At 43.7% G+C, this 14210-nt stretch overlaps 1 protein-coding gene across 10 annotated transcripts in view; it reads right to left on the bottom strand.

The window, feature by feature from the left end:
* The window catches only part of LOC125881951 (microtubule-associated protein 4), a 171974-nt gene that overhangs the window by 77461 nt on the left and 80303 nt on the right, over positions 1 to 14210 (bottom strand). For 8 of the 10 annotated variants that reach the window (XM_049565443.1, XM_049565435.1, XM_049565442.1 and 5 more), the window contains 3 exons: positions 13620 to 13733; positions 12082 to 12168; positions 5741 to 5929 (listed from right to left, as the gene is read on the bottom strand). In XM_049565443.1, the coding sequence (XP_049421400.1) occupies positions 5741 to 5929; positions 12082 to 12168; positions 13620 to 13733 (390 nt within the window). The remainder of the gene's footprint in view (positions 1 to 5740; positions 5930 to 12081; positions 12169 to 13619; positions 13734 to 14210) is intronic. The other 2 variants (XM_049565439.1, XM_049565441.1) reach the window with 1 other exon arrangement.

Raw genomic sequence — 14210 nt, 5'->3', positions numbered from 1 at the left:
GGTGGGAAGGCTGAGAGGATGCCAAAATGGATCAGACACAGCATCGAAGCATCTGGAGGAATTCAATCAAAGTCCAGACGCGGTGTGTGATGCTCCAGACAGCCGAGACGTAATCGCTACACCCTTTGTGGATAGGAGCTGTGGGAGAGCTTTTTCTCCTTCATTTATCTGTCACCCTTTAGTCAAACAAGCAAATGTGTTTTACTGATCTTAAAATATAACCAAATACATGTCAACCCGAAGCTGGATTTCAAGTCTTAAAATTCTGTCTGTGTCGACGCTGAGTGAATAAATGCTTGGAGGCATGAGAATACACACACACACACATAAACACTGTGGAGAGTATTGAATTAAATGATAGAGAAATTTACTTTTGGGTGGCTGACTCACTGCAGCCCCGGGGTCTGGTACAGTGCATGCTTACGCTGAAACTATTGGGTGGCAAAAAAGCTCTGTTTGAAATCAAAACAGAGTGTAAGATTCAGGTGTGTGTGTGCATTTATGTTGCAATGTATGCAGAAACAGAGACAGACAAAACAAATAGACTGCCTAATGGTCCCACAGAAAGGAGGTCAATTACAGGCAGCCATGATGTAACTAAAACAGCCTGGTTTTGGGACACTGTGTAATGAAGCTCAGGTAGGCGGGAGGTAACAAGAGTAGAGGGGAAGTTGCCCACTGAGGGTTGTTCTTCTACTTTGGCCCAGTTTGATTCTAATTTTCAGTGATACACACACACATATAGAAAAGAACTGCTAAAGTGGAGCAGCTGTCAGGCCCCATACAGCACAGTTACTCTCTGGAGGGCCATATTTCATGTTAACAAAGCCCCGACAGAACTTTGCTCTCTATACTGTATGTGCACTAATTGGGAGAGTCGGAAAAAGACATCAGCCAAATGGACCAGAATGACTTAAATGTTGAGTCGTGCAACCTCATTAGGCTGGGGGAGGGAGCGGGGGGGTCAACAAACAGCCATCTCACTGTATGTGCATATACTGCAGTTAATCTATTTCTGGCCTGTCCTAGCTGACATTGGGCGAGAGGCGGAGTACACCCTGGACAGGTCACCAGATTATCACAGGGTTTACATATAGAGACAGACAACCATTCACGCTCACATTCACATGTACGGCCAAATTAGAGTCACTGATTAACCTAGGCTGCATGTTTTTGGACTGTGGGAGGAAGCTGGAGCATCCGGAGAAAACCCACACTGATACGTGAACATGTAAACTCCGCACAGAAGGGCTCCCCCACAGCACAAAGGTGCAGCGGTTAGCATTGTCGCCTCACAGCAAGAAGGTTCCTGACCTTCTTGCTGTAGCAGTACGATTCAAATGCAGAACAGCAGTGCGCAATGTGGCAAATATCCTTCTACTTTCATATGACGCTTTGATCAAACGCTATCACACACTGGAATAAAGCCGAAGCTTGTTGTTGAGGTGTTTGAAAAAAAAATAAATTAATTGCAAAAAAAATCCATTCATAGCTCTTCCAAATATAAAAACACTCTCCAAATGGTGAAAACCATTCAAAGAGTAAAATTTAAAACTTTGTCAAGCGGCGTCCTATCATCCACCATGCAAACACCTGTACTGCATATAAATTAGCTGCTCGGCAACTTTAAGGCTGGAGAATGAGCCGTAAATAACCTTGACCTGCAACAACAGCACAGGACTACTTAAACCAGAGTGCTGGTATATACAGAGATGCTCAAGGATCCAAAGGCCCGCATACCTCCAGGCAACTGCCATGAGACTGTTCTGCTCGCTCCCAACCTTTAATCCACTACTCATCAACAGCAACGGAGTCATGACAGTCTGAAGCACCCTCTCCTTACTATATCATATCCCATTCTGCCACATCTTCCTGTGTACACTCAAGTATGTTAAGTGTAAAAAGCCTTCAAGTCCTCCCTTATTTCTTTTCCTTTACCTTCAGCACTCCTCTGACGCTGTGATTGTAGAGTCAGGTGTATATATTACAAGTAAAAACTGATGGTGGTGTATACAACCCCAATTTCACAGAAGATTGGACGCTGTACGTAAATAAAAACAGAATGCAATGATTTGCAAATCTGTTTTGACCTGTATTAAATTGAATACAGTACAAAGACAGCGGATATTTAATGTTCAAACTGATAAACTGTGTTGGGCTTTTTGTAAATATACACTTACTCTGAATTTGATGCCTGCAACATGCTCCAAAAAAGTTGGGAAAGGGGCAACAAAGGACTGAGAAAACTGTGGAATGCTCAAAAAACACCTGTTCAGAACACTGTACAGTTAAACAGGTTCATTGGTGATAAATGATAGTATCATCATCATCATCCTCGAAAGGCTCAGCTGTTCACAAGCAAGGATGGTCACTTAGTGAAAAAACTGTGTCAGCAAACTAACACGCTGGTTCCCAACTGGTCCAGCGTCAGGGTCCAGATTTCTCCACAGTCATTAGTTCAAGGTCCACACAGTGAAATACATACTTACGTTTGGCCATGTCATCAAGCTAGTTTGCTGTCTCTGTCAAGAAGCTGTCCATTTGTTACTCAATTTACAACAGGAAACGGCACTTCAAAATAAAAGCTCTGTGCCTAAAAATCATTGTTCTTTGAAATAAAGTGTGCTTTTTTTACAAACTTGTCATGTTCCAGAGTCACTTGCAGTACATTCAGAATGGACCCGCGACCCACCAGTTGGGAACCACTAATCTAACAAGAGCAATGTTTGTCAACGAACATCCTTTCGACCATTTTCATCCGATTATCCGGGGCCGGGTCGCGGGGGCAGCAGGCCAAGCAAAGCACCCCAGACGTCCCTCTCCCCAGCAACGCTTTCCAGCTCCTCCTTGGAGACCCCAAGGCGTTCCCAGGTCAGATGAGATAATCCCTCCAGTGTGTTCTGGGTCTGCCCCGGGGCCTCCGATCAGTAGTGATGGCTAAATGAAGCCTCATGAAGCATTTTCTTTATTTTCTGAGCCCACTAGATGGCGCTCATGGTTTAAAGAGAGAGGCTCAAAGAATGGAAATTCAATGTGCTTTCAACCTTTTGTTGGGCACAGAAAATAAAGAAAATGCTTCATGAGGCTTCGTTTGGCCATCACTACCTACCAGTGGGATGTGCCCGGAACACCTCTAATGGGAGACGCCCAGGAGGATCCTGATCAGATGCCTGAACCACCTCAACTGACCCCTTTTGATGTGGAGGAGCGGCAGCTCTACTCCGAGCTCCTCACCCTATCTCTAAGGCTGAGCCCAGACACCCCACAAAGGAGACTCATTTCAGCTGCTTGTACACATGGAAATCGTGGACATTGTGTCCTCTGGGCTGAAGCGGGAGAGGACCATCCAGATTGTTACCGGCGCCAACTTCAAAAGCCAGCATCTGTGATGGTATGGAGGTGTGTTAGCGCCCATGGCATCGTGGGTAACTCTCACATCTGTGAAGGCACTTTGAATGCTGAAAGGCACATACAGGTTTTGGAGCAACATATGCTGCCATCCACACAACCTCTTTTTAAGGGACGTCCCTGCAGCAAGACAATGAGACTCATCCTGCACATGTTCCATCAGTGTGTGCAGGTACTAGACTGACCTGCCTGCAGACCTGACTCCTATTAAAAAACAGTATGGTGCATCATGAAGCACAACATGAAGCAACGGAAACCCCGGACTGTTCAACACCTAAAGTCATAGATCAAGCACGAAAGGGAAATAATTTCACTTTCAAAACTTGTAAACATGCTCCTGTCCCAACTTCTTTGAAACATGTTGCAGGCGTCAAATTCAGAATGGAAAGGATTCATAATGTCGGTAGTTCATGAAATCTGCTCGACAACAGAGAGACATTCAGACTCATGAAAGACTCCCTTCAGGTTTTTAAAGTTCTTCACTCTATATCTTAGAATATGGAAAAAGGAGTTGGTGGTTGCCGCATTGTTGAGTCAGAGCCAGCAGAGATTATAAACACACACACACACAGATTGAGATAGCGAGAGAGACGGGCACTATGTCTTCTGATCAATTTCAGGGTGGCAGTGAGGGGTTAACAAACCACAGCGGTCTCCATTTTCTCTGCCCTCACCACCTGTTACACATTGATTGAAGAGTTTGTGAATGAGTCACCTCTGTCTGCTGCAGAGTGAGTCAGGCTGTGGCTCTGCTCGCTGCAGTTAAACCCAAGCACACAAACATTCCTGTTGTTGTTTTGGTCTCTGGTTAGATTTTAGCAGCGGGAGGAATCAGACAAACCAGATTCCAGCTCCAGGGTGCCTACAGGTATCAGACACTTAGATTTAATGCTTTTTAAAACCTTGTCAAGATCATTTTTAACCAAATTTAAGACTCATTTTTGGACATTTTTTTTTCTTATTGAAGCATTGCAGGTTAAGTATAAGGGTAAGTGGTAAATATATAGTCCTGTGCAGAGGTAGGTTTTATGTAGGAAATATTCTTACTAAAGTGAGTTTGGTTGATCTATATTTTGCCATCAGGTAGGTATAGGTATAAAGTGAAACGACTGTATTAGGTTCAATGGTAGGTTTACAGATTTGTAACATCAGAAATATGGACGTTAACACCAAAGAGTTTGACTTATGTTGACCAAAGAAATTCAGACAGATAAATTAAATTAGATTAAATGTCTGTGGCAATTAAGAGCTCACAAACTCAACTTTAAGACTATTTGTTCTAAGGTCCAATATATAAAACTGAAGACATTTGAAGACTTTTTAAGGACCTGCAGATGCCCCGAGAACAACTCAAATGAGCATCATCCATGTGATAAGGGTTTGTATTTGTTTCATTTTATCCTATGATCCTACTCATGAGTACATGCTGGCCATGTGACACCAACACCAGTTTCCTCACACCCACAAAGCTTCAGTTATGGGGTCTCAGAGGAGGAGCAGCCTCTGTAGTCTTAGACATATTTGCACAGCTTATGATTATTTCATGCAGAACAATCTTTTAACGGCTGTGTAGACACCAAACAGAGGCAGAGCCACTTTGATATTCCTCCCGCTGCTCTTATTTAGTACAGCGACGCAGGGGGTTCTGCCACCTGCTGTGCAGCAGCGCACTGTGGGGGCTCAGCTGCTGTGATGCTCCGTGCATCGTTTCACTGCCCGCATGGGATGTACGCGGCGACCTACTGGCTGACACAAGCTGCAGAATGGTGACAACTACAACTCCATGCTCTCTAGGATCAGATGGGCATTGAACTGGAGAGCAGCCCCATGGGGGTGGGCGGACTGAGAGGGTGGACAGTGAGGGACACCGACAGCTTCCCTCTCTCTCACACACGCACACACACAGACTAAACATATACAGTGTAGGGCTAGAAGCTATGGCATGGTGGCAGACCCTATACTGTACATGTCAGCATCAGAGCACATTGACCTTGAGCTGGATGACTAAATCACATTGGAGCTGGAGTGTGTGTGAGGAGGAAGCTATAGAAAAGACGGCTGCTCTGTATACTGCACCCCTCTGTGGAACAAATGAGACAGTGCAGTACAGGGCACAGCCACATATATATGATATATTACACTATACAGTGATCAGTCATTCCTGCTGGGGCTGATTTAAAATAATCCAACTCCTCATGAATCAACTGTACATTACAGGCAATGCTACAGAAGTGGGTCATATTACAGTAGCTTAATAACAATGAGCAGTATTTGTCAGACGTTGCAGAGATCTAGCAGTTAACACGTTGGTGTATGAGGGTTTTGTTTTTACCTGCTGACACATCCAGAGGGCTGCGAGGTGGCTGGGGTTCAGGCAGCATGGGGCTGTGCTCCTTAGGGGCCTCTGAGCCCGCCGGGGGTGTGGGATGCTGGGGTTCTGCTATACTTGACATCCTCTCTGCCGAGAGGGGTGCAGCCCCCACCTCCACGTTGAGCCCCATCCCACCAGGCTGGGAGAAACCTGACAAGCAAAGGCAGACAAACAGATATTGTAGAGTTAGTGTTGGTGATTCTCTTTGCACTGATGTCACTGTTGTTAAATATACACTGTTGTTTTTTCTCTTTTAATGGTAATAAACCTTCCCATTTAACGACAGGTCGCCCAGTGACATCATCTACACTGCAAAATATTTCCAGGAATTTACAATATGTAACTGTAATATTTCCCATTAACTTTTCTCATTATTATCACTTTACAGGCTTTTACTGTGATATTCAGCCAAATTCAGAATTTTATTGTGAAACTCATGCAGGTGAATGTAGTAATTTTACAGGAGTATACCACTAAATCACAGTAATACATGGAGTTTAACTGTGACATTACAGTGAAATACAGTAATTCTACGGGAGTATGTTGCTAAATCACAGTAATTAAATGTACATAAACTGTTAAGTTACAGTTAAATTCAGTAATTTATGGGAACTTACTGTTATATCAGTAATTTAATGTGCTTTAACTGCAAGGTCACAGTTAAATATAGTCATTTTACAGGAGCATACTGCTAAATCACAGTAATATGCAGGCTTAACTGTGAGATCACAGTACACAGCTGTCATTTAACAACAATTTACTGTAAATTCATTCACTGATTCATTTCCTTATCCTCTTATGGGTCGCAGGGGGAGCCTGGAGCCTATCCAAGCTGACACTGGGTGAGAGGCAGGGTTCACCCTGGACAGGTCACCAGACTATCACAGGGCTGACACATAGAGACAGACAACCATTCACACTCACATTCACACCTACGGACAATTTAGAGTCACCAATTAACCTGCATGTCTTTGGACTGTGGGAGGAAGCTGGAACACCTGGAGGAAACCCACCCTCTCTATTGGTTTATTCATCATGAACATGAACATGAATAAACCAAAGTACAGTGCTGTTCACTGGCAAAGCAAGAGAAGAAGGGGAGGTGGGAACTGAAGAAACCAGGAGAGAGAAAGTCAAAGAGGACAAGGTGCAAGATGAAAAGAGCAGCAGCAAGAGTGACTCCTGACAAAACAACAAATAATCTACACAGCTCCTGGGGACACTCTCAGGCAAACTCACAAAAGGACTGTGCGGATTTTGTGGTCACTAAACCTGCACGAGTAACACACAAAGAAACCACTTAATTCTCAAAGCACCTGCAGAGGATGAAAGACACCTACTACTGCCAAGAAGAGGGGCCATGGCTGTCCTTATTAAAGTACAGTCCCCCTCCACAAAAAACTATAAGTAGAGGCTGACATTACTGTTTTAGGCTAGCACAAAGATATTGGTATCTTGAGAGAGTAGACAACCTAAAGCTTTAATTAGTACCGAGCATGTTGGCATAGCTTGGCTCAATAGTGCTCCGAAGTTTGGCTAAATTTTGGCGATGGAAAAACTGGCATGGCGATCTTTAAAGAGGCCCCTTGAACTCTCATGTGAAGTTCTCTGAATGAAAAAGGGTTCTAAGGGTACTTGTACCGTACTCTACTGGTATTAGTCTACGCACATCGGACAATTAGTAATATCAACTGTAAAATAAGGAATCAAAGTATATCAGTTTGCAATTCTTTGGTGTGACAACCACAATTTTCACTGGCCCTATATGGCCCCCATATGAAAGACTCCAGGGGCACCACTGCTGCCAAGCAAATAGCGTCTCGGTATTCCTGTGCAACTTGCATGTGTTAGAATTAGGTTATACAGGTGAAGTGAATAACTTTGTTTAGTTTGTTCCAATGCGTTGTTCTGCTGGGGAACCTTTGGTTCTGGCATTCATGTGGACACCACCTGACATGTTCCACCCACTCAAACACCGTTGTACACCAAGTACCTCCCCTCATGGCAACAGTACTCCCCAGTGGCAGTGGCCCTGCATGCCACACTACAAAAACTGTTTAGAAATGTCCTGTGGAGCGTGACAAAAAGCTCAAGGTGTCGACCTGGCTTCTAAATTTCCCAGGTCCCAATCTTCTCAAGGATTCTTGTGATGTGCCGGTACCCCAGATGTACCCCTAATCCAAATTTGAGCCATCTTGGATCGGACTTGGCCCTGACCTGTCGAGGCATGGACACAGGATCCCTGGGAGTGTCCTGCGTTGGCGGCAGATCCATTTAGTCCAGTGGGTTGTGACGAGGGGTTAATGACATGTGCCACAGATGCTCATTCAGATTAGGATCTGGGGAATTTGGAGGCCAGGTTGACAATTTGAGTTCTTTGTCACATTCCTTTGGCCATTCCTGAGCCATGTTTGCAGTGTGGCATGGTGCATTATCCTGCTGGGGGGCCACTGCCACTGAGGAGTACTGTTGCTATGAGGAGGGGTACTTGGTTGGCAACAGTGTTTGAGTGGGTGGAACATGTCAGGTGGCATCCACATGAATGCCAGAACCAAAGGTTTCCCAGCAGAACAATACATAGGAACAAAATAATCAAAGTTATTCACTTCACCTGTCAGTGGTTTGAATGCCTGAAGTTTTGAGGAATGGTTCTGCACAGTGTCGGTCACAACTTGTGGCTCGTGGCCTGAAAATGTGAGGGGGTTTTATTTCGCCAAGCTACTCTGTGAATTCACCTGTCTGTGTGCATGAACAGTGTGTGTGAGAGAAAATTACCAGAGCCTGAGTGAGATTATGATAAAGTGTGTGTTGTTTGAATACAAAGTAATGAGTATGATTAGTCAAGATTGTGCGAGCACATGAGAGTGTGGTGTGTGAGATAAATTGGTGGAAACTGAGATGTAATTTTGTGGGAATTCATTAAAGTGTCAACTGTATGTGTATGTTTGCAGGAATATGTGTGTGTGTGTGTGTGTGTGTAGGAGAGAGAAATGAAGAAGTGTGTGTTCAAGCCTGGAGCAGTAATTCCAAGACGACAGGTCTCATTAAGGCAACAATGAGAGCTGGGTGCTGGGTATGCAGAGGTTGGCATGGTGAAAGACATAACTCAGCTTCATAGCTCATACCGTGTGTGAGTGAGCATGTATGTGTGTGTGTGTGTGTGTGTGTCACTGTGTGGAGTACCAGCAGACACCAAGCTAGTGACAGCTACAGCTCTGCATGCAGCTAACAAGCTTCGCCTCACCACAAGCCATTTATCAGGGTGGGTTTTACGACCACAGATTAAACGCCAGTTGTTGGACTGTAGTGACGTTTTTATTGAGAGAGGAAATCTAATTTAAAAAAAAAATGAAATGTCATTATGTTGCTGTAACAACCCTCAGTGATTGATGGTTTAACTGAATTTCTAAAATGTCAGCCTCTTTTCTAAACAAACCATTGACCAAATTTAGAGAAGAATCAAACAATCATGTGAGAGCTGTGTTCAGTACGTACACAAATATCACATGGAAACAGTACAAAGCCATACTGGACATACAGGTAGCACATTGCTACACATGTTCACACCAAGCGGCAACCATCAGGGATGAAAAATGAACCTGACGTGTAAATGCCAAAAACTGCAGTTCCTCTAATGGCCACTTGAGGCTGGCACCAGAAGTGAATCAATCTCACTTGTGTCTCGTTATGCTTCCTCTCACCAGAGTATTTAGTGTGTGTCTTGTTTTCTCTTGGTGCCAGTTCATCTAAGCTCTTTGTGTGTCTAGTGTTCAAGCCTTTTGTTTTCTAGTGTCCTTTTTGGTTTTTTGGATTTAGCCTGTTGATTGACTCTGACTCAGTCTCATCCCTGTTGGATTTGTTTGCCTTCACTGATGGTCCTTCTGTGTACCAAACCTACCTTTTGACCAGTAAAGACTGTGTTATTTTACCCGAGCTGTCTCCACAGTTGCGCGTTTAAGTCCACTCTCACCTGTTCATCAGTTGTTACAGTACCAGGTAATCGAGAAATGGACACAACTTGTATGCACGATGAAAGAAGCTTACTAATGTTAGCTTAAAGGAAATGGCCACTTTAGAATGAAAATACAGACAGTACTTACTGACCCTCATGCCGACAAGAAGTCCAGTGTAGTTTTTTAATCCACGAAACTCGTTTGGGGTATCAGAGGTATCGTGCTTGACTCGAGAACTAGCATCACCACTAGCCATCAGCTAGGGGCAGGCTAACTGACCAAGGTGAGAAATGATGCTGTAAAAGTGGAGTAAATTACGTCTTTTCAAGTCAATTTCGCATGCCGCAGCTTCAGGGCTCTTGGATTACGAAGGACGAGCCGTTCTGATGTTTTTGAATGCGTGAGCGGAGTTTTGTTACATTTTCAAAATGTGGGTTCCATGCACTTCAAGTGTAGCTGTTATTCCGGCTAGCTGTTATCCTCCGATACCCTGAACGAGTTTTGTGGATTAAAAAACTGCACTGGACTTCTTGTCGGCATGAGGGTCAATAAGTACTGTCTGTATTTTCATTCTAAAGTGGCTGTTTCCTTTAAGTAGCCAACAACCCAGTTTTATACACCCAAAGGACTTCTGTGAAAATGAACTGCCTGGAGACCAGACCAGACGCTTATCTGTCAAAATGTGGAGCCACACCAGGCTTATAAAAGGGACTGGCTGTTTAATTGGGACAAGGTTTTATTTGAAATTTTAACGGTATATGTTTTTGGTACAGCGTAAAACAAAAACTCTCTTTTGGCTGTGTGTTGTCCTTGATCATGTCTGGAAAAAAAAACACTGTCCAACCAGTCCATATAAAATAAAAGCATTAGATGGGCAACAGAAAGAATCACTGCTCATTTATTATCTTTGTTTTGTTTTTGTTTTTTTAATTTTTCTTCTTTTGTAGACTTATAACACCATATATGATGGTGTTACGCTCTCGTTCTGTAACTTAGTTAAAAGCAAAGATGTCTTACCACTATTACTACGACTTAGCACTTTAATTCAAACTGTCTATCACTGTCACTTAATACCAGTGGTGAAAACTAATGCCTTAAAATATATATTTTTATACAAATGAAAAATGGAGACTAGAAAATAATTAGTCAAGTGTATAAAATATTTTCATCTATGAATCTACATAGAGCAGAAACAGGAAGCAGAGATGAACCCAACTCATCTTTCAACAAGATCCTGCTGTAGTACTACTTACTGGATGTTATTCCTGAAAGCCTGAATGTGAGGGATAAGAAATACCTCTTTCATATATTATTTAGAGCAGCTTTAATGTGTATGACCATCAGATGGCTGAAACCAGACCCTCTCACATACAATACATGGATCCAAAAAGTCTGGGAGTTCTATCCGATGGAACAACAAGCTCAGCTCACATCCCAGCTACATCAGCTGATCTCAAACAGCCCAGTCAACTGATGGAGCAGCTGATTGATGGAAGGGAGTCGGCTGATAGATCACATGATTCCTTTCTATGCAACCAATTGCTGAATCTCATTCAGGGTGCTCTATTTAAACTGCTCTTGCCTGCCTCATCTGCAAGCTGCTTTGCAACCTGCCTCCACCCCAGCTCTTCCTTTTCATGCTGTGTCTGACTTATCAATGTCATTTCTGTTTGTCACTGATGCTGCTCTGTTCTGTTCCCGGGTGGTCTTTGCTGCTGCTCTCTCTGCCTTAAGCTTTCCATGTAGGCACATGGAAGGGCAGGGAGGTTTGCTCTCTATGGCTCAGGCTTTCCTCATTTGCACATGGAAGGGCAGAGAGGTGCGCTCTCTCTGCCTTATGGCTTTCCACACAGGCGCATGAAAGGGCAGGGAGGTTTGCTCTCTCTGCCTTATGCTTTCCACGTAGGTGCGTGGAGGACACTTTCTACATAGGCCCCAGGAAGGGCAGAGAGGCCCCAGAACAAAGCCATACCGCCAATTATAATACTGCAAATGGAAATAAGATTTTCTTTGACTAAAATGTTCCAGACTGAACTACTATTTTTTCGTTCCTATTTCTTAATTTTATTTTTTTTCTCTAATCAATGGGTTTGGGTATACACACGTTGGAGTGGATGTCTGTGCTGTTTGTCGTCTTCTGTTTGTGTAATACTTGGAGTCGGGGAAACATTAAGTTGTATATGTGAAGATGATTAATGCATGACTATTGTCATCTAAACATTTCTAATAACATTTTAACCTCAGGTTCGTGAAGCGCCTGTCAACTGATGTTAGAAAGCTCCACTATGAATGAAATGATCGTAGCAGAGGTACCAGCATCAGTATTAATGTTGCTGTGTGGCAGTTTACCTGAAAAAGCTTCCATCCGGCCAGTATCCATCATGTGGGCAGGGCTGGTCTGGGAGCCCAGAGGGTCTGAATAACCTGCCATGGAGCCTGTTAAGACAGAGGAGGGAAGAGAGGGAGTCATGTATCAACAGGAAGTGGAAGGGCAGGAGGGGAACATAAAGAGAAAGAGTAGGGAGGACAAGGTAGTTTGGGGAGAGAAATAAGAAAGAGGCAAAGATGGATGAAGTAGTAAAAGGAAAAAAAAAGGGATGAGGGTATTAATTATTTACAGTGGGTGAGATGGAGGTAGACAACAAAGAGGACGGAAGCAAAAAGAGAAAAGATGTTGAAATCAAACTTTTCTACATTCAGCAAATACAAGCACAATATTGTTGTACGTAATAAATTATACATAACTGCCTATTGTTTCTTTAGCACACAAAAACTAAGCTATATGTTTCAATTCCATTCTTGATTTATCCCGAAGTCTGACGAGTTCACTTTTCACATTGTTTTTGGAAATCATGGACGTTGTGTTGTCTGAGCTGAGGAGGAAGGGGACCATCCACATTGTTTCCAGCTTGAAACAGAAGTTCGAAACCAGCATCTGTGATGGTTTGGAGGTGTGTTAGTGTCCATGGCATCATGGGTAACTTGCAATCTCTGCACATAAGGGTCAAGGCTGAAATCAACATTGAATGCCCGTGACCTCTGACCTCCCAGACACTGTATTGAAAACTGACTTGTTGTTTCAAGGATTTTACCACACAGGAACTCAGGAACACTTTGGAAAACTGTTGTCAGTGAACACATTTTGTTGCTGCATCTACAAGTGCAAGTTCAGACTCTACCATGCAAAGTGAAAGCGATCTATCAACAACATCCAGAAACACCGTCAACTTTTCTGAGCCGGAGCTCGTCTGAGATGGACTGACACAAAGTGGTCTGACCAGTCCATCATGGACGTCGTGTCCTCTGGGCTAAAGCGGAAAAGGACCATCCAGATCCAGTGGAGGTGTGTTACCCATGATGCCATTGGCAACTCACATCTTTGAAGGCACCATGAATGCTAAAAGGTACACAAAGGTTTTGGAGCAACATATGCTGCCATCCAGACGATGTCTTTTTCGGGGACGTCCCCGCTCATTACAGCAAGAGTTGCGTAAAGTTGTGTATCAAGCAAGAATGGGAAAAATTTTACTTTCAAAACTTCAGTTAGTGTCCTCAGGTCCCAAATGCTAACTGAGTGTTGTTAAAAGCACAGGTGAGTATATTTTTATCAAGAAAACAACCCCCCCAAAAAACAATAAAGTTTATCAATTTGAACATTAAATATTTTGTCTTTGTATAGTATTCAATTGAATACAAGTCGCTATAGTTACATAGTGTCCCAACTTTTTTAGGAATTGGAATTATACAGTTCCTTATCTCCTTCCCAAACTTAAAATGGCGGGTGAAGACATCAAAACACCCTGAGCGACATCTAAAAAACTACTGTTGCACTATCATGGCATATTTCATTTCACTCTGAGGTGTCACTTTGCACTCGCCTTTCATACCTGATAAGAAGTCTGTAGCCGAGGCCTGCTGCTGGTCAAAAGAGTGTGGCCACACCTCTCCCTGCGGCTCTGGGCGCAACACGGATGTCTGTCCCCCCGCGGTCAGCTTACAACCTGCAGTGACAACATGGACCCCCGAACATCAGTTCCCCCTCCTCTCTGATGACGCGCTACTCTACAACTGCAATTTAATGGCACAAGGCAACTGAGAACACACTCCGCTGAGCACAAATCCACACACACTCAAATATCACTCACACGTAGACATTTAAAAAACATAAACACATCTATAGAGTGAACTCTGTCTCACCTGCCAAATTTCCTCCCAACAGCAGATATCCCAGTCCCATACAACTCAACATTCAGTGATGTTTGCTATGTGCTGCTCAGTGCCTCTGTCTCTGTCTGTCTCCACTGCAGCCTCAGCTGGCTCTGAGCTACTAACACTGTGAACCCCCAGACACACACACACACAGGCAATCGCCACACAGGGAGACACACACACAGACACACAAACACAAGAATGCGATCACAGTCGGGGAGTCTGGGTTTGGCGTGACGTTTCACTGTCTGTCTGGTTCAGGTCCCAGG

Source organism: Epinephelus fuscoguttatus, linkage group LG21 (assembly GCF_011397635.1).
Source record: "Epinephelus fuscoguttatus linkage group LG21, E.fuscoguttatus.final_Chr_v1".
Classification (NCBI taxonomy): Eukaryota; Metazoa; Chordata; class Actinopteri; order Perciformes; family Serranidae; genus Epinephelus; species Epinephelus fuscoguttatus.
Note: the sequence above shows the minus strand (reverse complement) of the source record. Positions and strands in the feature narration are given on the sequence as shown.